General features: G+C 35.0%; 1 protein-coding gene across 2 annotated transcripts in view; it reads left to right on the top strand.

Moving 5' to 3' along the window:
* Window positions 1–24025, top strand: part of LOC136037006 (ribosomal protein S6 kinase 2 beta-like) — an 884370-nt gene that overhangs the window by 37513 nt on the left and 822832 nt on the right. For both annotated transcript variants that reach the window (XM_065719419.1, XM_065719428.1), the window contains exons 5-6: window positions 3606–3687; window positions 19885–20045. In XM_065719419.1, the coding sequence (XP_065575491.1) occupies window positions 3606–3687; window positions 19885–20045 (243 nt within the window). The remainder of the gene's footprint in view (window positions 1–3605; window positions 3688–19884; window positions 20046–24025) is intronic.

The following is a 24025-nucleotide window of genomic DNA, read 5'->3' as shown; positions in this document are numbered from 1 at the left end:
TTTAATCAATCTGAAAATCAAATGAAGTTTTTTTTTAAATAAGCATAATTTTTGGTCTTCTATTTGACTGAAGCCATCCCGTCGCCACCATTGAATTGGTACGTACCTGCGTCCACGATTTTATTTGAATTTTTTTTTGTGTGTTTTCTCTGGTCTTATGTGCATGTCAGTGGCAATTCTAAAGAAGAGTTTTTCGTTTAATTGTAAAAGAAAAAAAAGAAAAAAATGGTGTCATGAATCAGCACAGCCTTATTTGTGTTCTAAATTTTTTGTCTTAATTGAATTTCCTTTAATTTTCTGCAAGGGAGCTTAAAGTTGACTGAGAGAAGCCTATATGTAGTTTCCCAGTTCTGTTCAAAAAATCATTTTTGCACCTTTTTGAGTCCCATTTCTTCCAACACAATTTTTTCAATTAGGTTCGCTTTTGGCCCGCGGACTTCCCACCTTCATTTTCAAACTGATTTATGAATAGATATTTTGCGACCCCTTTCCGGGTCGCTTAAAGCCACTGGGCCTCCCACTCCTAACTAAAATATTTGACCCATTTCTTATAGGCTACAACCCTCTGAAGTTTCAAGCCAATCGAAAAAAGTACTTTCGGTCCTTTTTAACCCAAGTTCCGGAGGGGCTTGTATACCCAAAATAAATTATTTCAGTATTAGGTTTTTCTTAGCCCGGTAACTTACGGATATAAATTTCAAGCCTTTCGAAACATGTGGAAAAATTAATACTTTCTTTTATGTAACAAGGTCCTCATGGCCTATTGGTACAAGTTTTGAGCTCATCAGAGCTTTTTCGTTTGGTTATTTTTCGCCTCCATTTTGCGCGCGTGTGTATGTGTGTGTGGGGGGTGCTTAAGTGACAATTCATGAAAAAATAGAGGGGCAAGTATATTTAGGTTTATTTGTGTGAAGATACACAAATCAACATTCAAAATCAAGGGAAGCAAGCAAAAGAATCTAGGTGAATATTGCCCCCAGTTTCTAGCTTATGAGGGATAACAAGTTTGTGGCGTATTTGTCCAAAGATTTTGGTCCATATCCTCTAAAGTCCTCCCCCTCCAAACAAAAATATATGACCCGTTAGCTTGGACAACGATTTTTGAAAATTTCAAGCCAGTCAAATTTGTTTTTTGACCATTTTATCGCCCGTTATTTGGTGACCTTTGTGCTTCTTTCGCCTTTCTTTTCGGGGGATCAAATACTTTTTTTTAATTTTTTTTCTGGGTTAGGATCTCTTTAGCCCCTTAGCTTAAGGATATTAGCTTCGTGATGATTGTAATAAAGCTTTTGGTCCATTTGGGAGGGGGGCTTTACTTTTGAACAACTTTTATGGCGCTAGACTCTTGGCCCAAGCCCTTACGGCTGCAAGTTTTAAACTTATCAATAAACAAATAGTTTTTTGCCCATTTCTGGTAGCCCTGACGCCCTCACCTTCTCTTCACAGAAATTTCTGCTGCCTTTTCAGGCATGGGAGGGGTGCTAGTTGCAAGCATGGATCCAGAGCCTTAATTTGGGAGGGGTGGCAGTGCCAAAAGGAGAGAATGTAACATCATCCCCTGTACAATTTTGTTTAAGATATTTGAATTAAGGCAGGGTTAACTATCGACATAACGTAACGCACTGGGAGATTAACTGGCTCTCTTTGCCATTTCCGCAAGGCATTGTGAAACTTTGTCGTGGACGTGATTGCCACTAAACATCGATATCTGCTACCAATCAGAGGCGACCCCAGTCAATTGGAAGGTTACGTACTCGTTTCCTGTTGCAATTGGTGAATTGTAATATTTACAATTGCTCTTTGATGCCATCACGGTATTGTAAGTTTTACAGTATCAGATGATTGGATAATTTAAGCGTCTGGACACCAACATGAAAAGCTCCTATAGAAATAGGACAAAATAAAAAGAAAATAGAAAATCCTCTCTCAGAATAAAATGTTCGAGAACGCACACATTGTTTAAAGGAAAATGTTTGAGGATGAAAGGATTATTTGTAATGTTTTTTTTTTTATTATGATTATTTCTAATTGGCAAAGGTACTCAAAAGCAGTGAAAAAGGCAAGGAATAGGAAAAAGCCTAGTCATTTGACTGGAGAAAAAGGCAAGCTGTGCCGAGGCTGCAAAACTTATCCCAATGAAGGTGAAAATCAGACGTGGCAAAAGATTGGCAGAATATAAACAGTGCGTTTTGATGCAATGGACAACAAACTTTTGAGCCAGTTTGATTTTTATCCAAAATTTTCTGACAACTTAAAGAGGTTCAAAATTTGATGTCAAGAAAAAAAGGACAAATGGGTAAAGGTGTTGATAAACGCTGCTAGTATACTTAGCCCTAGCAGCAGGAAATGCATCCTCCAAAGAGTATTGCTGCTCAAAAGACCTGGTTGAGGTACGCCAGAAAGGATAGTTGGCCTTAGGATGCCCTGCTACGTTTTCCAGATGTGAGAAGAAATATGTATAACCAGGTCTCATGTCAAGGGAGATGGGAATATACTCACTTAACTATTGATATCGAGTTGCCGGAAGAAATTGAAAAGCAAAATTTCGGACTTCCGATTGTTATGAGGCGATACATGATTCTTAAATCTTTTTACTGTAGGATGCAAAGCCTTTTGTCATAAAAGAAAGATACAATCTTGCCCCTTTATAATAGAAGACAAGCCAGCATCTTCATCACAACTCTATGCTTTTTCAGTGCCACCAAATGAGGCAGACACTAGATTGCTGGCAGATGAATTTGCATCATTGCCATGGCATTTCGTATAATGTGGCGTGGCTGCTAACAATGAGGGAGACATTTATAGCGTTGGTGAAGCAGTCTTTATTTTTTTTCAAGTTTAGTAATTTCATTTAGACATATATTACGTACACTTCATCTGTGTCTCTTCTCCGGGGAGCAGTGATAAGTGATGCCAATCTTTGAGTGCTTACACAGGCCACAGCACTCTCACTGTCCAACTTTCTTGTCTTGGGTCTGCACTCCCTTGGGCTCTCCCTAAGAGCACAGAACCGTTTCAGTCTTGCGTTTATAACACATACCGTCTTTGAACAATTTTATTGCGTTGACATGTTTCATTTTATTTTATTTTATTTTAGAAAACAATTGATTTTTCAGTTCCTTGTTTCTCGTATATAGTATTCAGTAGTATAATTTAGGAAGGATTCTTAAAAAAATTCGCTTGGGGGGGTCCCCCCCCCCTGTATCCGTGCTTGGCTGGTTGTCCTCTAACCACTTTCAACCAATAAAAAAGGCAACGGAATTTTCAATTCCAATCGAATTAGCAGCCTCCCAAGTTTCTCTGGCCACACCTTTCATATGAGTCAATAATAATTAAAACAATAAGAATTGTACGTGGGAGGTACATGACTGCTTAAGTAAGGCTAGAATACTGTTAATTGGACGATTTAATAATGAAACTCCATTGGTTTAATATCTCATTATTAAGGTTGACGTTAAAGCAACGAAAAGTTCAGAACTACTTTAATCCAGTTTTTTTTTGCTATGAAGCCGATCTATATTACTCGTGCTGAAGTGCAATTAGAATTATCAAACGCTAAGAAGTTAAAACTTAGGATTTTCTGTCTAATAGGTTATTTTTTCCAGGTCTTTTTAGTAAGAAAAATAATTGGTAAAGATGCAGGTACCCTCTACGCCATGAAAGTCCTTAAGAAAGCAACACTAAAAGGTAATATTTAGGTTTTGTTCTTGAAATTGATATTATATTGAAAAAGTTGTTTACATTTATTAAATTACTTCCAAGTCCGCTTTTCCCTATTAGACCTCTTCTGAAAAGTTTCAAGTCCAGATGCAGTACGAAAAATTTCAAGATCGGCTTTTATTTTTTCCGTAATTTTGTGGTTTTACAGCATAAATTTGAATTAAATTTGCTTTATATATGGAATATTATGGGTAAAGTGCGCAGGCTAGGGGGGGGGTAGTCGTTTTGCTTTGTCACCTAGAGGACTTGCTTCCACAACCCTGCTATTTTTAAACCATATCTAAGAACACTCCTTTAAATTCTTTTCCTCTTTGCTCTAGCTTCTGTTAAAATGATGTTCTTAAGCCGTTAAGCGTCTGAGGCATATTATTACAGTCCCCCCCATTCCCATAACCCCTTCACGCAGCATGTCGCTCCTGCTCCGCAAGCTGCGACTTCCTCCTTTTGATTTTTTTTCTGAACTTCCTAGCCTATTCGCAAAATAGTTCTTCGAGTACCCTTACATACCGTTATACTTCGAGGTGTTCTAAGTTTCTTTTCAGCGAAGAACGGCGGAAAACCTAAGTAAGAAAGTAACGCAATTAAGTAACTAAGAACTGTTATAAAACCTTTATCACAGCCAAAAAAGGTTAAGTCTCCTACCACTTTCATACCAGATAATTTGCATGACATAAAAATATTATCTAACCTCCACAAAGACCTGTCTGTTTTAATAATCAAAGCAGACGAAAGGAATTTATTTGTTGTCATGGATACAACATACTATGACAGCAAAATATATTCACATCTAAATGACACAACTACATATAAAGCGATAATTCGTGATCCTACTGATCACTTTGCTAATAATATTATGAATGAATTAAAGCAGCTAAACAGGATGGTAAAATCACCCCACAGTTATACAATAAAATTTTCCCCCGTGGTAATTTCTGTCCAAAATTCTACGGTTTACCAAAATACATAAACAATGTATTCCATTAATACCTACCGTAGCGTCTACTAAATCCCCGCTTCCAATATCGGAAAATGGCTTTGCACCGCTTTCAAACCTTTACTATATTAAATAAAAAAACAAGTTTTTTTTAACTGAAAGTAAGGAGCGACATTAAAACTTAAAACGACCAGAAATTACTTCGTATATGAAAGAGGCTGCTTCCTCATCAACGCCCGCTCTTTACGCTAAAGTTTGACTCTTTCTCTCAATTCTTCTTTTTAAAACAGTAAAAAACTTTAGCGTAAAGAGCGGGGCGTTGATGAGGAAGCAGCCTCTTTCATATACGAAGTAATTTTTGGTCGTTTTAAGTTTTAATGTCGCTCCTTACTTTCAGTTAAAAAAACTTGTTTTTTTTTATTTAATTTCTGAACGTTTTTGAATCAATGCATGTTTTGATTTTGGCTCTCCGCAGAGGAATAATTAAAACAAAATTTGCATTTTTTTTTTTTGGCTAAATGGCTTTCTCATAATTTTGATCAAATGATTTTGAGAAAAAAAGAGCGGGGGAGGAAGCCTAGTTGCCCTCCGATTTTTTGGTTAATTAAAAAGGCAACTAGAATTTTTAATTTTTTACGAATATTTTTATTAGTAAAAGATTTACGTAACTTATAAATTAGCTTACGTAAAGAACTTTTGTATTCTCATATTTTTATTACATATATGAGGGGGCTCACCCCCTTGTCAGATCCTCGCTCTTTACACTAAAGCTTAAATTTTGTCCCAATTCATTAAGAATGACCCTAGAATCACAAAAGCCGTAGAATAAATATTTGAAATTACTAAAAATACTTTAGCGTAAAGAGCGAGGTATTAGGAGGAGGTGAGCCCCTCAAATGGGTAATAATTTCTGTTCGTTTTAAGTTTTAATGCTGCTCCTTACTTCCAGCTGAAAGAACTTTTTCATATTTATTTTTTCATTGTTTTTTTTTTTTAATAATGCTTTTTTTTTTTAGTAAATCCTGCGCTCCCTTCATGGAGATTTTCTTCCCCCATGACAAATTATCGATGGAAAGTTCCCCCAGCATACCCCCCTCTTCTCAACCCCTCCCCCAACCAAAAAAATCCCCTGAAAACGCCTGTACACTTCCCAATAACCATTGCTATATGTAAGCACTGGTCAAAGTTTGTAACTTGTTGCCCCTCCCACGGGGACTGTGGGGGAGTAAGTCGTCCCCAAAGACATAGTTATAAGGTTCTTCGACTACGCTGAATAAAATGGTTATCTCAGAATTTTGATCCGTTGACTTTGGGAAAATAATTAGCGTGGGAGGGGGCCTAGGTGCCCGTCATTTTTTTTTTGGTCACTTAAAAAGGGCACTAGAACTTTTCATTCCGTTAGAATGAGCCCTCTTGCAACATTCTAGGACAACTGGGTCGATACGATCACCCCTGGGAAAAAAACAACAAAAAAACAAGAAAACAAAAAAACAAATAAACACGCATCCGTGATCTGCCTTCTGGCAAAAAATACAAAATTCCACATTTTTGTAGATAGGAGCTTGAAACTTCTACAGTAGGGTTCTCTGATACGCTGAATCTGATGGTGTGATTTTCGTCAAGATTCTATGACTTCTAGGGGGCGTTTCCCCCTATTTTCTAAAATAACGCAAATTTTCTCAGGCTCGTAACTTTTGATGGGTAAGACTAAACTTGATGAAACTTATATATTCAAAATCAGCATTAAAATGCGATTCTTTTGATGTAGGTATTGGTATCAAAATTCCATTTTTTAGAGTTTTGGTTACTATTGAGCCGGGTCGCTCCTTACTACAGTTCGTTACCACGAACTGTTTGATTCCTCAAATTCCAACATTAGTAAATACGGCAGATTTAGTTAAAAAACTCAATAACACAAGTATTTTAGAAAATACAATAGTTGGTAGTTCTGACTGAGCAACTATTAAAAAATAAAATAGAAAACAATTATCACTTAATCGAAGATTCAGCGACAGGAATTGATGGTGAAGTTTTAATGACCCTAGTTAAAATTCGTGATAAGTTTTCAACGTATTTCCAGTTTCGTGATTTCTTTTATCAGCAAATAAATGGGCTACCAGTGGGAGCACCTTTATCTGGGCTACTGGCAAATATTTATGTCGAGAACCATGAAAATTGGGCATCAAATTATTGCATTGATGACGTAATTTTACTTTGGAACGATGGGGAAATTGAACTTCGATGTTTCTTGGATCATCTTAATACTTATGATATAAATTTTCAGTTTACCATAGAAATTGATATAGGAGATAAACTACCATTTCTAGATATGATAATTATTTGTAACACTGATAAACTGGATTTCACTATCTTTATAAAATCAACTCAAAACAATAGATATCTTCATTCTAATTCAAATCAACCCCCCCCACCCCACAAGTTAAATGAACAGTTGTAACTTCTCTCATTGATCGTGCTCTAAACATTTGCTCCGTTCCGCACATACGAAAAAAAAAAAAATTATCAGAGATATTCTTTTTGTTAATGGATACCCCATTCCCTTTGTCAATAATGCAATTAACCGTAGACTACAACTACCATGCGATTGTGGCAATTACTATGTTGGTAGAACTCATCAAAATCTGGAAAACGGCTACACCAGTGTAAAGAAGACATACACAAAGCATTAATTTATAATAGTTCTAATAACTCATTTGATTCTGCTTTACGCTAGCTATATATTTAATAATCCAAGCCACAAAATACTTTTTAAAAATCTTCTCTCATTAGTATTAGTTTGGGATAAAACAGGTGGTTTGGGAATCAATCGGAATGAGACCCAAAATAAACCATAATATTTCTTTAAATAGGGACCTAGGGGAATATTCACTAAATTCTTTATTCTCGAATTAAGCCGGATTAACTCTGTACCTGTTTGGAATAAATAACGAGTGAAATACTTTTGAACTTGTAATTGAAACTTGTTCGATAAATTTATAAACTTGTATACGATTACGGCTTAAGGATTATTTATGGATTGTGGCTGTGAGTTAGTATTCAGCACTACTATCATCTGAGTCGTGCATTGAAATATTCGGATTACTTGCAAATCACTGGATTACTAGCCCCACTCAAAGATAAGTTATTATTTATTCTCATTGCATTCATTTAGTCAGTGCGGATCATTTCATAATTGTGCTTATTGAGAACTTCTCTGTGGATATACCTTTTTCACTTAATTGTTTTTGGACTGATGCCGAGCCGTGAGTGAAATTTGCTTATCATGGACAATTGGAATACAGTACGCTTTATTATTGCCCAGTTTTGAATTTTGCTCAGCACAATCTCGATGAGGGGTTGGACCATCAGTCTGTTGTGAAATACGCTAGTGATTTTTTCCCGTATGAAGATGTTCTTGGAGCTAAGAAACTTTTATATAGCAATTGCTTCCCAGATGAGCCTATACCTCGTCGTTCGGGACCCAGTGCTAAGAATAGTTCATTGTCGGACATTATCGCTACTCTTTCTCGCTGCTCTGCAGAAAATATTGATATTCCAGAGTTCGTGATCAAATCCCCCTCTGAAGTCCCTAGCATTCCGGCGTCAGCTTATTCTATCCTTACCGCCAAAGTCAACCAGTGCCTTGATCAGTTAAAATCGCTTGCTCACCTCAATAGTCCAACAACGTCTATTAATAGTTCTTTGGTCTCAGATAGTAAGGGTACCAATCACAAACCCTCGTACGCCGTTGTTCTTAAATATCCGCCTCCAGAACTAAGAGACCCCGTTTCTCGCAAGGAAAAGCTTGATTCTTTCGCCGGACATGACGGTATTGTGTCGGTAAAGTCCGATCCGGTAAGGAAAAGATGGGTTGTTGTTACGCGGGATAAAGTTTCCGCCAATTCTCTTGCCGCATCTGCTGTTGCGAGCTATCCAAATATTCTTGCTAAAGTGATTGATCGCAAACCTCTTGGAGTAATTAGGGGACTTCCCGACAGTGTTTCTAGCAGTATACTCATCTCCGTTATTCCTGGTCTTGTTGAGGCCAGCCAGATCGGCTCTTCTCATACATTCCGTTTAGAGTTCCTTGATTCCGCTGCACTAAAATCTGCCATCGCTACAGGTCTGCGCTTGGGTTACGAGTCTTTTAAAATATCGGAATACAAAGAATTGCCCAGACGGTGTCTTAGATGCCAAAGTATCCATCATTCGTTAGCTCACTGCCCATGTGCCCCGAATGAGATGAAGTGCTCTAAATGTTCTGGATGCCATTCCAATACTAAAGACAATCCTTGCTTAGAGGCTCCGAAATGTGCCAACTGCGGCGAAGCTCATGTTTCCTATAGTATGAATTGCCCAGTGATAAAACGCGCTCTGAACTCTGCTCCAAAATGAACCAAGCCACTATTTTAAGTTTTGCTTCTCTTAATATTAACGGCACAAAAGACAAAGACTTGTTAATTAATGAATTATTAGTCCATGACATAGTGTTCTTGCAAGAACATCTTTTGACCAAATCAAACGTTTCTAGCCTGAAGCGATCTTCTGTCCACCATTTCTTTTCGCAAGAGGCCAAGCAAACTAGAGGCCGCCCTTCCGGTGGCCTAGCAATTTTTTTCCGTTCCCCATCAAAGCCCTCTGTGATTCATTGTGATGATAACATCTTAGCGATTCAATGTGACAGTACCGCCTTTATAAACGTTTACTTACCTTGCGATCGACGTTCTATAGCATCGTTCACATCTTTCGCTAAATGTTGCTCCAGTTTAAAGTCTCTACTCGAAAGTCTACGTTTGAAAGACCTAAATTGGGTTTTAGCTGGTGACCTTAACTGTGACATTCTTGGTACCTCCGATAGATCAATCCTCTTGCTAGAATCACTTCCTAGCATATATCACGTCGCAGTTAAGAGCCTCCCATTCACGTATATTCATAACAGAGGCTGTTCAAAATCGAACCTGGATCACGTGATCTCTTCCAGTTCCAGCTTAATATCATCGATTGTCAGGGTGGACGAAGAGAAGATTGACGACGATCACCTTATTCTTAGCTGCAATTTGTCCTGTGAGCTATCTGGCAAAATACTTTCGGCTCAGCCGAAGTGGCATATGAAGTTGAATTGGGATCGTGCTAATGTCCCACTATACCTTGCTAGGCTAACTGCTTTACTCTCGACCATAAAAGTGCCATATCACCTGCTGCAAACGTCAGTTTCCTCGCCTTCAAGTACAGTTGATCTAAATTTCTATTATTGTCAAATCGTCCATTGCCTTAAATCAGCTTCCAAAGCTGCAGTGCCTGTGGATAAAGTTAGGATTGGTACAAGAAAGTCTAATTGGAACGTTGATCCTGAAGTAAAACGTGCTAAGCAAAAAGCCAAATTTTGGCTACGTATGTGGATATCATGTGACCGACCATCTTCCGGAGCTGTTTTCTCTGTGAAACAAAAGTGTAAACTTGAATATAAGGCCAGTTTGAAGAGGGCACGCTTGAATGCATGGCCAGGCCCCACCGATAAGGCCTCCTGGAATAAGGTTATTAATAGTGAGAAATATTCCCCATCTACCCTATCTTGTCTCCAGCTAGCTAATTTTGTTGATCATTATAAGCGTGTGTTCAGTGTATTTAATAGTTTTCTTCAGTCTTTTTATTATAAGTTGCTTAAACCGCTTTTACCATACCGTCTCCTGCAGGCTCATGTCCAGCCTGTAGCAATATCTGAAATTCGCCGGGCTTTAAGAAAAATTAAGCGTTCAAATAGCCTTGATGGTGACGGCCTTTCTTACCGATTTTTTGCTTATGATTGTCCTGCTCTACTTAACCATTTACAAATATTTTTCCAGTCTTGCTTAGCACAGTCGCTTGTTCCTGATAGTTTCCTTTGTGGCCGTGTAACGTCTATTCAAAAGCGAGGCAAGGACCCCACGTCATGTATGAATTATCGTCCCATTACAGTATCGTGTTTCTTAAGTAAGTTGCTTGAACATTTGTTACTACCAGAAATTGAGTCGAATTGTGATTTTACGCCTTTTCAATTTGGTTTTCGGAAAAGTTTCGGTTGCTCCCATGCACATCATGTTTTAAGCCGACTCATGAAAGATGCCGTAAAAGCTAAAATGTCTTTATACTGTCTTACTGTTGATATTTCTGAAGCTTTCGACAATATTGTACACTCTCAGGCTCTATTTTCCCTTGCGTCTTCAGGTGTTAATCCTTCCGTACTAAGTTTATTGTCTTCTTGGTATTCAAAGTCTAAAATTCAAGTTACCTGGAATGACCAAATATCTGACCCGGTAAAAATTAATAAGGGAGTTCGGCAAGGTGCCGTATTGTCTCCTAGTATATTTAAATGCGTGCTTGCATCGTGCCTGCGTCCCCTTAGAAGTTCGGTTTTTTACGGTAATACTGGTTTGTCTTCTATTGCATATGCAGATGACGTTCTTCTTGTTGCCCGGACTCGCCGTGGACTGCTTTCTAATTTTACTATATTAACCAATGAACTATCTAAGATTGGACTGTCAGTTAATGCGTCTAAATGCGAGTTTATTTGTTTTAATAGCCCTTATGCGGTCGCTCCATTCGTTACTGGGACTGCAGTTCTACCATGTTCTTCTTTAGTTAGTTGGCTTGGTCTGTGTTTCGGCCCAACACTTTCCGCTACCTGTTCATCCCTAGTGAATCAAGCCGTGAAAAACCTACGCGTCGCTTACGGAAAAATATCCCCAAACAAAAGCCGTTATAACCGCAACGGTTTGTGCATGATTTATAACGCTTATTGCGCCCCTGTGCTTTTGTTTTTATCAGGCATGGCTCATCTGTTTCGTAAGAAAGATCGACATACTCTACGTACGGCTTATTTCAGATATTGCAAATTCCTCCTCCGGCTTCCTAGATGGCACCGAAACAAAAAAATAATTGCTCGATTTGGTTTAGTAGATGTGCCTTCTCGGATTCGGTCTTCCAGTGATGATTTATGTAAAAAGACTGTCAACTTTATTCACGTTTATGACCCTCTGCAGCCTTTTTTCCATATTGATACTGGTTGATTAATCCATATTGTCTTTTATTAGTTTCAATTTTGTATTTCTTCGCTGTTTATCGTATTTGTTTTTGTTTATTTATTCATAATACTCCGTACTTTGTGTTTTTTATACTTTACGGGTAATAAAGTTCATTCATTCATTCATTCATTCATAGTATTGAACCCGTTACTAGATGGCCTTTAATTCTAGTTGCCAAAAAAGCAAGATTAGCTTTGAAAGCTTGTATTTAATTATTTTATTTTATTGCGTTTGAATGAATGTATCATCTCACATCATTTAATTTATCATTTCTGGCTGAACTTCGTTGAAGTAAGGAAGCTAGGGCAGTTTTAAACGCTTTTTTTTTTAAAAAGATTTTTAGTTTTAAAGTTCACAGTTATATATATATATATATATATATATATATATATATATATATATATATATATATATATATATATATATATATATATATATATATATATATATATATATATATATATATATATATATATATATATATATATATATATATATATATATATATATATATATATATATATATATATACATATATATATATATATATATATATATATATATATATATATATATATATATATATATATATATATATATATATATATATATATATATATATATATATATATATATATATATATATATATATATATATATATATATATATATATATATATACTAGCTGTTGGGGTAGCGCTTCGCGCCACCCCAACACCTAGTTTTTGGAGGCGCTTCTCCCCCCCCCCCCCAAGCCCCCCGCGCCCTAAGTCGTTACGCGCAATTGTAGTTGTGTCCCTGTGTCCCACCTGTGAATATATATATATATATATATATATATATATATATATATATATATATATATATATATATATATATATATATATATATATATATATATATATATATATATATATATATATATATATATATATATATATATATATATATATATATATATATATATATATATATATATATATATATACATGTTTTTAACTACGAAAAACTTGCGAATATACAACATTCTTCGCTGTCCCATTTTCTCTGCATATAAATAGATTGTCAGGTTTACCGACTCTTGAACATGCAACATATAATTGTCTATGGGAAAAACAATCCGTTTACAGATCTATACCTCATTATTCTAATGATTGCCCTTGAGCTTTGTTGGTGGTGATTGCTAATCGAACATTCTCTGTGTCCCCGTCGTCATTTATATATCCCCCCTGTGCCCCCCGGCGTCTCCGTTGTAGTTGTGTCCCTGTGTCCCGGTCGTCATTTATATTCCCTACTAGCTGTTGGGGTGGTCGTTACGCTCCATATTAGTTACGCGCCATTGTAGTTGTGTCCCTGTGTCCCACCTGTGAATATATATATATATATATATATATATATATATATATATATATATATATATATATATATATATATATATATATATATATATATATATATATATATATATATATATATACAGTCTGACGAAATTACAGACCGGGACAACGGGACGCAAATGACGACCGGGACACTCAAAGAGAAATTACAGACTGGGACACCGGGACACAAATAACGACCGGGACCCAGAGAATATAAATGACGACCGGGACACAGGGACACAACTACAACGGGGACGCCGGGGGCAGAGGGGGGATATATAAATGACGACCGGGACACAGGGAATGTTCGATTAGCAATCACCATCAACAAAGCTCAAGGGCAATCATTATAATAATGAGGTATAGATCTGAATACGGATTGTTTTTCCCATGGACAATTATATGTTGCATGTTCAAGAGTCAGTAAACCTGACAATCTATTTATATGCAACATATATATATATATATATATATATATATATATATATATATATATATATATATATATATATATATATATATATATATATATATATATATATATATATATATATATATATATATATATATATATATATATATATATATATATATATATATATATATATATATATATATATATATATATATATATATATATATATATATATATATATATATATATATATATATATATATATATATATATATATATATATATATATATATATATATATATATATATATATATATATATATATATATATATATATATATATATATATATATATATATATATATATATATATATACATCTCTATTCACAGGTGGGACACAGGGACATATAAAAATAAGTTGTTTGTCTGTGGGTCTGTTGAGTGACGTCATGTCATCATGTCGTCATGAAGTTAGTTGTCGTCATGTTTGTTATGACGATGACGTCATTAAAAGTATTTAAGAAAATCGTTCAAAGACAAGTTTTTAATTGTAAGAAGAACGTGGAAGGAAAAATGTTTAATTGTAAAATGACTGAAGAACCTACAATGGCAACAGCCGAGGAAGCTGCTCAAAGAGTCTATGCCAAAAAACTTGCGCCTGATAGAGAAAGTAAGAAAAGAAAGCGTACCGAGGAATCACAAGAACAGCAAGAAATCAGACTTGCGGCTAAAGAACGCAAAACCGCGCAGTTAGATGAAAATCCACCTGGACAGCGAGAGTCAAAACATATCAAAGCTGAAAATGATAGCGATGATGATTGGGTTTGGGTTTTTGACTTGGATAAGGTCATCAATGCCTACCAGATTTTAGTTAAAAAAACAAAGGTTCGGCGATATGTATTTCATAGTGACGCTGAAAAATAAAGAAGAAAGAGAAAACTGAAAAAAGAAAAAAGGTAAAAACTAAAAAAAAAACTAAAAAGAAAAAAACAGTCAAAGAGAAATTACAGACCGGGCCACAAATGACGACCGGGACAGAGGGAATATAAATGACGACCGGGACACTCAAAGAGAAATTACAGACTGGGATACCGGGACATAAATGACGACCGGGACACAGGGAATATAAATGACGACCAGGACACAGGTATTTAAGAATATCGTTCAAAGACAAATTTTTAATTGTAAGAAGATCGTTGAAAGGAAATTTCTAATTGTAAAATGACTGAAGAACCTACAATGGCAACATCCGAGGAAGCTGCTCAAAACGAATGTATTCAAGCCGAAGTAGCTGAGTTGGTAAAGCGATATGTTTCAGGTTCTAGGTCCGAGAGGCTCCGGGTTTGAACCTTGGCTTTAGCATTAATACAAAAGAAGAAAAAAACTAAAAAAGGTAAAAACTTCAAAAAAAACTAAAAAGAAAGTACTAAAAAAAACTAAAAAAGCTAAAAAACTAAAAAAACAAAAAAAAGCTAAAAAATTAAAAGTAAAAAAGAAAAAAAAACAAAAAAAAAAAAACTAAAAAAAGGTAAAAACTACAAAAAAACTAAAAAGAAAAAAAAAACTAAAAACTAATAAAAAAAACTAAAAAAAACTAAAAAGTGAAAAAGAGAAAAAAAACTAAAAAAAAGGAAAAAAAAACCTGAAAAAATAAAGGAGAAAAAGAAAACTAAAAGCCGGGACACAGGGAATATAAATGACGACCGGGACACTCAAAGAAAAATTACAGACTGGGACACTGGGACACAAATAACGACCGGGAGATATAAATGATGACCGGGACACTCAAAGATAAATTACAGACCGGGACACAAATGACGACCGGGACACAGGGAATATAAATGACGAACGAGACGCTCAAAGAGAACTTACAGACTGGGACACTGGGACACAAATGACGACCGGGATACTGGTAATATAAATGACGACCGGGACACAGGGAATGTTCGATTAGCAATCACCATCAACAAAGCTCAAGGGCAATCATTCGAATCATGAGTTATAGATCTGAATACGGATTGTTTTTCCCATGGACAATTTTATGTTGCATGTTCAAGAGTCGGTAAACCTGGCAATCTATTTATATGCACAGACAATGGGACATCGAAGAATGTTGCATATTCGTAAGTTTTACGTAGTTAAAAACATATATATATCTATATATATATATATATATATATATATATATATATATATATATATATATATATATATATATATATATATATATATATATATATATATATATATATATATATCTATCTATAACGAAAAGAGAAATCTTTTCTCTTTTATCTATATTCACAGGTGGGACACAACTACAATGGCGCGTAACTAATATGGCGCGTAACGACTTACGCGCGCGGGGGGTCTTGGGGGGGGGGGGCGAAGCGCCCCCTCCAACTAGGTGTGGGGGTGGCACGAAGCGCCACCCCAACAGCTAGTATATATATATATATGTATATATATATATATATATATATATATATATATATATATATATATATATATATATATATCTATATATATCTATATATATATATATATATATATATATATATATATATATATATATATATATATATATATATATATATATATATATATATATATATATATATATATATATATATATATATATATATATATATATATATATATATATATATATAGATATATATAGATATATATATATATATATATATATATATATATATATATATATATATATATATATATATATATATATATATATATATATATATATATATATATATATATATATTGGTGCTGTTCTGAAGACGGCCCTTGGACATAGGGCTGAAATATTCAATATATTGAATTCAATTGTCTTGAGAAAATTTCCCTATTGCATCTAAGTTGTGTTTGTTTTAAAATCTAAGTAGTAGAGAACTAAGAAATTTATCCTAATTAAAAAAATGCACTTTGTGTAAATCCCGTGCTTTCAAGGTGTATATAGACTCCAATAGTGAGGTCTGGCAATTCCTGAGCGATCTTGTGAATCTTAGCTATGAGCCTTTGTCACCTCGCACCCAATGTGTTTCTGAATGTTGATGCTGTAGATGTGGCTCTAGTTTCCATCGTTCCACGCGGGACATCCCGAGTGAACTCCAGTCATTTTCTGACTGCAGTTCACTGCAGTTTGACTTTGAGTTCTAAATCAGCAGTCACACGTGTTGTAGTGATAAGTCCCTCAGATAGGCGAATCACAAAAGAGGTAATGTATCAATGACCTGTAGTCAAGTGTTTTGAATACTGAAATCAAATAACACGTCCATGAATAAAATGATAAATTTACGTAGAATATGCAAGCAAAAGAAATTCTATGTCTGCAAGACATAAATTTACGTAGAATATGCAAGCAAAAGAAATTCTATGTCTGCAAGACATAGAATTTCTATTCCAATTAAAATCGTTCTTCATTTAACTTGTTCAGTCTTTTCATTTCCAGCAAAACAGCGTATTGCTAATGGGTGCCCGTCTTGTTTCAGATGTAGTCTTATGAAAAAAAGCTTATCACTTTTACCTGTTTGCATTGAGGATTGCGCTTTTATAAATTTTCATTTGCCAACTAATTACCATGATCAGCGTTCAGACGGCGCTTATGCTTTTTCTTGTGCTGAATGGAGCCAGTGTAATTAGTCTTTTACCATTGATTGTATGCAAGTTGCTGATTTTAATTGCCATTTGACTGAACATTCTCTCGCTACCTCTTTACTTTCTATACAATTGTTTTAGATTTTTGTGTGCCAGTTATATTTCATGTTTCAGACCTATCTATTTTTATTTATTTATTGACCCCAATTATCCTCGTTGGATGTTTTGGGGTCACCCCTCGTGCTAACTCATGTGTAAAGTCTCGGTACATTATTCTATCAGATGTGGTACATGATAACTGGGCTAACTTGACTGATTCGATCTGATTCGATCCCACTTGCTTTCAAAAATTGAAAGCAACCAATATTAAATAGCAAACCCTTACATAATAAGCATTTTCCTTCTTGAATAGGGATTGACATTTCAACTGCCAAGGTAAGTCGACTTGTAGCGTTTTTTTTTCTCCCTGATTCGATTCCAATTGCTTTCAAGATTGAAAGCAACCAATATTAAATAGTAAACCGTTACATAAATACGCATTTTCCTTCTCAGATAGGGATTGACATTACAACTGCCAAGGTAAGCCAACTTGTAGCGTTGTTTCTCCCTGATTCGATCCCACTTGCTTTCAAAATTGAAAGCAACCAATATTAAAAAGTAAACCGTTACATAAATAAGCATTTTCCTTCTCAAATAGGGATTGACATTTCAACTGCCAAGGTAAGCCGACTTGTGGCGTTTTTTCCCTGGTTTGATCCCACTTTCTAGGGATGTAGTGAAAAAAGGCCGATTTAGCTGGGACACGTTTCTGAACGTGGTAGGAAGAGGTCATAAAGATTGTTTTATTGGAAATCGGGACTTTGTGGGAAGGGCTAAAGAGTGAAGCTTTAAATAGAATGGGATAGAGGAGGAGCGTGCGAAGCTAAGTTGGCATCAGCTGACTTTGTGCTTCAGTAAATTATTTATAGTAGTAATAATAGTTGAAGGAATGAAATTTCAAGTCCTGATTTAAGACCTAACTTTTAAACAAATGCTAGATAGTTTCTAAGCACTCAGTATAGATTAAATCTCAAAAAACCGGTTTCATAGCCACAAAGACAAGTGACGGGTGATAGAATGCATTGGACGTATAAATGTTGCTATATATTTGCACATTAGGAGAGTGGGGTCTAGGTTATATTACGTTATGTCAGGGGTGCATTTCAAATACTTTACATACCCTCCCCCCCTGTTTAATGTGTAAATATATCGTCCAAATTATATCATTATGTAAACTAAAGGTTACGTTTCATTAGGAGTAACCTAACTTCACTTCTTGGGTGGGTTTCGTTTAATTAACAAGTACCGAATAAACTATACTTAATGGCTTATTATGATGGTTTTGACTTGGAGAGGGAGCGTATCTGCGCATAAAGAGGGTATAAGTGGAGGAATATGGGTCTGTTAGTACGACCCTGTTCCCTGTAAAGTATATAAAACTGGTGAACTAGAACAGCCCGCTTTTTTGTGTGACCCACCCCTGCAATAAATGTTTTTATCTACCTCCCCGCTAATGGTTGGATATGTCTATACCCATGGGTTATCGTTATACACACTAGCTTTATTTTGATTTATTTTATTATGTTGATTTGAACTATCATAAGAAGATACCATTTTTTAATTTGATATCCAGGATTTGGTTATATCATAGAGCAAAGGATTTTATTTTCTCTTCTCACCCTTGGACTTGTGTTTATAGGTAACTGTATAGTAGTATCTAAAATTAATTTTGCACCCTTTAGCTCAATTATGTTACTTGTCTTTGTAGCAAGGTAAAAAGAATGGATTCAATTTCGGTTCTTTCAAAATACCGCTCGTTTTACTATTAAGCTTTTAAAGAAATAATAGTCTTTGTATATAATATTTCAAAGGGCTTTATTCTTGCGGGGATCTTTGTAGCTTCGTTTTTCCTTAGTAGGCTGGATTATTTGTGTGGTTTTCCGTCAAAGCTCATGTTTCTTTCAACATTACTGAAAATAGGCCAAAAGACCTATTTATATGTCTCTTCCACCTGCCTATTTCTAAACGCTGTGTTAAAAAGAAAGGGGAAAATGCACAAGATTAATTGTAAAAATCGTTCTGTCACTATAGTCCTGCCCTGGCCATTTTCAGTGGATGACTTTCAGTATTATGACAAGAGTATGACTCAAACTGGTGCTAGTGTCGAAACAAAACCATCAATGCCATCTAATATTTGGTGATTTTGTTCTTTTTTTTAGCCCATCCTTAACAGCTGCTTAATTGTCTTTTTGATTCAACTGTAAGCAAGAAAAAAGAAAGCAACATTTTTTTTTTTAACCGGTAATCCTACTAACTGGAAGTCAAGAAGCCTATTTTACTTGCTCAGATTATCCAAGGCATTCTACGCCAATTTATGCTAACTTGATTTTTACTTAAAATAATTCTCCAAAATCAAAAAGTATCAGATTAATTATCAGTTAAAGAGGAAATTTAGTTTTAGTGCTGTAGCATTGTATATTGATTATATCAATTTTCTAGGTTTCTTTGAAAGTTTCTTCTTTTTTAGTGGAGTTGCCAGACACTATTGTAGAATCCTTTTTATAATTTGTATATTCCTATGTATAGTTGCCGAAGCTTCAACCCTTATAAGTTGCCCATCTCTTTGTGCTGATCGTTTTACCGTTTTTACGGACGTATATGAACTTATATGAAATCAAAAATTAAATATGTACTCCTCAACTCTATATATTTTTCAGTTCGTGACCGGTTACGGACCAAAATGGAGAGAGACATCTTGGCTGAAGTTAGGCATCCTTTTATTGTTAAACTTCACTATGCTTTTCAAACCGAAGGAAAGGTGTACTTAATATTGGATTTTCTCAGAGGTGGCGACCTCTTCCATAGACTCTCAAGAGAGGTAAGTTGCAGAAAGCAAAGACTTTAGAAAACTATAGACAGGCAACGTATTCGATGGCTATTCCGCTACTGTTTATAGAGAGTAAGTAACAAAAAAAAAAAAAAAAAAAAAAAAAAAAAAAAAAAAAAAAAAAAAAAAAAAAAAAAAAAAAAAAAAAAAATCCAAACGAAGAAGAAACATAACGAATTAACCCTAATTATTTAACTGCCTCCTTTGAGAATTCGCGAATGCTTAAAATATCAACTTTGCTGTTTTAAATTGTGCATTTTCCCGCCTGCTAATCTCCTGCTGAATCTTCTTCTAACTTAACGCACCGCAAAATTTATCTGAATGTTTTATTAAGATAAATCTGGCTGTATTCTGCTTTGATTCTGATACACAGACCGATAGGTTTATTCAACGATAAGCGAAACAGTAAATTTAAACAGTAAAAGACGAATACGTTGTTTTATTTTCCACACATGGTTTTATGGCTGGGAATTCAGAAAAAAAGCAAATGAAGAACTGCTGCCTGTTATTCAGTAACCCCCCAAAAACCAAGCTAAATGGATGTGCCATGCGTAGTAAACAATACCAGCGCAATTCAAACTTGGCCCAGAAACATTGATCACAAGGAAGTTCAGAACATTTTCATCGACCCTAATTTGAGCTCTAGGTCGGTGCTGAAAGCTTCATTCATACAGCCCAATAATGTTACGAGTTTGAAAAAGTTCACCCATTTCTTCCCAAATACCTATTTGAGCTCCTATTAGACCGCTGCTAAGGATCATGTGAGATTAATAACGAATCACATGTATCTTGATACTCCCACGTCATCTAGGTATCGCTAAAGTTTTATTATAGATGGCATGAATTTATAATTTCGGAGATTAAGTTAAGAGATTATGAATAAATTCCTCAGGAAGCATTATGGTTTCTGTAAAATAAAATGCAGTTGGAGATGCAGTGAAATGGTCTATAAATGAGAAAATACAATTTTCAAGTAAAACTGTGTGTGTTATTTTGTTCATTTGTTCATTCGTTTTCAAACAGTTCGTGGTAAAGAATTGTTTGAAGGGTCGTAAGGAGCGACCCGGCTCAATAGTAAACGAAACTCTAAAAATCGGAATTTTGCTGCTAAAATATACATCAAAAGAATCAGATTTTCATGCTGATTTTAAATATATAAGTTTCATCAAATTTAGTCTTTGTCATCAAAAGTTACGAGCCTGAAAAAATTTGCCTTATTTTAGAAAATAGGGGAAAACACCCCCTAAAAGTCACAGAATCTTAACGAAAATCACACCATCGCATTCGGCATATCAGAGAACCCTATAGCAAAATTTTCAAGCTCCTATCTACAAAAATGTGGAATTTCTTATTTTTTGCCAGAAGACAAATCACGGGTGCGTGTTTATTTGTTTTGTTTTTTTTTCCAGGGGTCATCGTATCGACCAAGTGGTCCTAGAATGTCGTAAGAGGGCTCATTCTAACGGAAATGAAATGTTCTAGTGCCCTTTTTAAGTGACCAAAAAAATTGGAGTTATGCTCAGCCAATTTCCAAGGGGTGTCAAAGGGCTTTTCTGTGGGGTTTGAATTGCGCCCTCCCCTAGATTTAAGAAAACACCTTTTTTGTATTTTTATTTGAAAAAAATATAACACCCCCCCCCAAAGATTTTGAAAAATATTTTTTATTGTTATCAAAGTTAAATTGAAAAATCTTTGCCCTCCCCTCCTTTACATTTCCGTGATTTAGCACCCTTGACCTAGAGTCATTCTAGATCCTCGTTCTTAAGCTTGCACACCAATGTTCTAGAGAGTCTTGAAAATTTTGTCAATATGAGGTTAAAAAGTTTCTTTATGCTTGGGATCAGCTTTTTCTGAATTGCTTCGATAGGGTTTCTTTAGTGACATTAAATAAAAAAATAAATTTCTTCAACTGAAAGTAAGGAGAAACATTAAAACTTAAAATGAATAGAAATTATGACGTATACGAGCGGGATGCCCCCTCCTCAACACCTTGCCCTTCACGCTAAAGTTTTTTCGGTAAAAGTTGCTTATTGTTCTAATTAAATGACTTTCGTGTTTCAGGACTTGTTTTTATAGAATTGGGACAAAATTTAAACTTTAGCGCAAAGAGCAAGGTATTGAGGAGGTGCAACCTCTCTCGTATACGTAATAATATCAGTTCGTTTTAAGTTTTAATGTTATTCCTTACTTTTGGTTGAAAAAACTTGTTTTTTATGTTTAATTTCTGATCGTTTTTAAATAATGCCAGGATATCCGGCTTCACCTCCCCGGAAAAATCCCCTATCCGCGGAAATATTCTCTGGACAAATCAATCCTGGCAAAAATTTATCCAGGATAATTACCCTAAACATCTCCACGCGTAAAATTGAGTCGGTAAAGAGAAATATATAAAGAAATTTCGCATAAAAATTGTGGCAAATTCCCTCTGTATAAAATTTCCCTGGAAAAATTCAACCCCTGGAAACTATTTTCTTCATAAAATATTCCTCTCGTGCGAAATCCGCCCAGAAGAAAGTTTGTCCTCCTCTGCCCATTCGAAAAATGTATCCATGCTTCCCAATAACAAATACTGTGCGTAAACAATGGACAAATTTTCTAACTTAAAGAAATCTCCCCAGGGACTGTGAGTGGTCATATTATCTCCAAACACATAGTTATCAGGTCTATCAACCATGCTGAACAAAATGGCTATCCCAAAAGTTTAATCGGACGGTTTTGGAAAAAAATGTGGCCTTGGGCCTAGTTGCCCTCCAATTTTTATGGTCACTTAAAAATGGCACTAGAAATTTTCATTTCTGTTAGAATGAGCCCTCTTCCAACATTCTAGGCCCACTGGTTCGATACAATCATCCTTGAAAAAAAACACGCATCCCTGATCTTTCTTCTGGGAAAAAATTCAAAATTCCATGTTTTTGCAGATAGGAGCTTGAAACCTCTACAGTAGAGTTCTCTGATACGCTGAATCTGATGGTTAGATTTTCATTAAGATTCTATGTCTTTTGGGGGGTATTTACCTTTTTTTTCAAAATTTAGGCAAACTTTATCAGGGTCGTAAGCTTTGATGAGTAACACTAAATTTAATAATTTATTTAACTTTAATATTAGAAATCAGCATAAGAATCCTATTCTTTTGACATATTTATTGGCATCAGAATTCTGTTTTCTAGAGTTTTGGTCACTATTGAGCCGGGTCGCTCCTTACTTACAGTTTGTCACCACGAACTATTTTAAAAACTTCTTTTTGTGCAAATTTTTTTGAAAATTAATAATAATAAAAGCTTTGTTATAATTTTGACAATACATGATTGGCATTGCTTTTAGTATTCAAGGAAGTCTTTTTGTTAACCATTTAGGAAGATTTCACACATTTTCTTTGCAGCCAAATACCAACTGCAATTTGCATGGTTACTTCTTAGCTTTTGTCTCACAAAATTGACCATCCCCTGCCAGGGCATCCACTAGTGGTTTGCCATTTTTATTTATGTCTTTTTATCTAGTGGCGATGACACTCCTCTAATATGTGGTCAAAATATCCTTTTGATTTATGCGTTTGTTGATTTATCCACTGTTCCGTTAGTCTCGTTCCAGAAAATATCCTTTTTCATATATATGACGGATAAGGTAGTGACGTTTTTTGTGAATATGTCTAATTATTAGCGCTGTTAGATAACTTTTGTTTCGGATAAGCTGTTCTTGATGTTACATATTCAACAGTTTGTTTAATGAAAAGAATAGATAATTCGTTTATTAGATAATTATGATTTCAGAAAACTAGTTCAAGGGAATGAGTCAAGTGCTATAGTAATAGATAAATTCACATAATGTAGATCCAGAGTAACTGGGAAGATCATATAATTTTTGCTAGTATGAAGGAGGGGAAGACCATATAATTTTTGCTAGTGCAGGGAGAAGAGTAAATATGCGGATTTATATTTTTTCGCAAGTACCTTTTTTTTCAAATTAGGGATGGG

The sequence above is a fragment of the Artemia franciscana genome, chromosome 2 (assembly GCF_032884065.1).
Source record: "Artemia franciscana chromosome 2, ASM3288406v1, whole genome shotgun sequence".
Classification (NCBI taxonomy): Eukaryota; Metazoa; Arthropoda; class Branchiopoda; order Anostraca; family Artemiidae; genus Artemia; species Artemia franciscana.
This window is presented reverse-complemented; position numbering and strand designations above follow the sequence as displayed.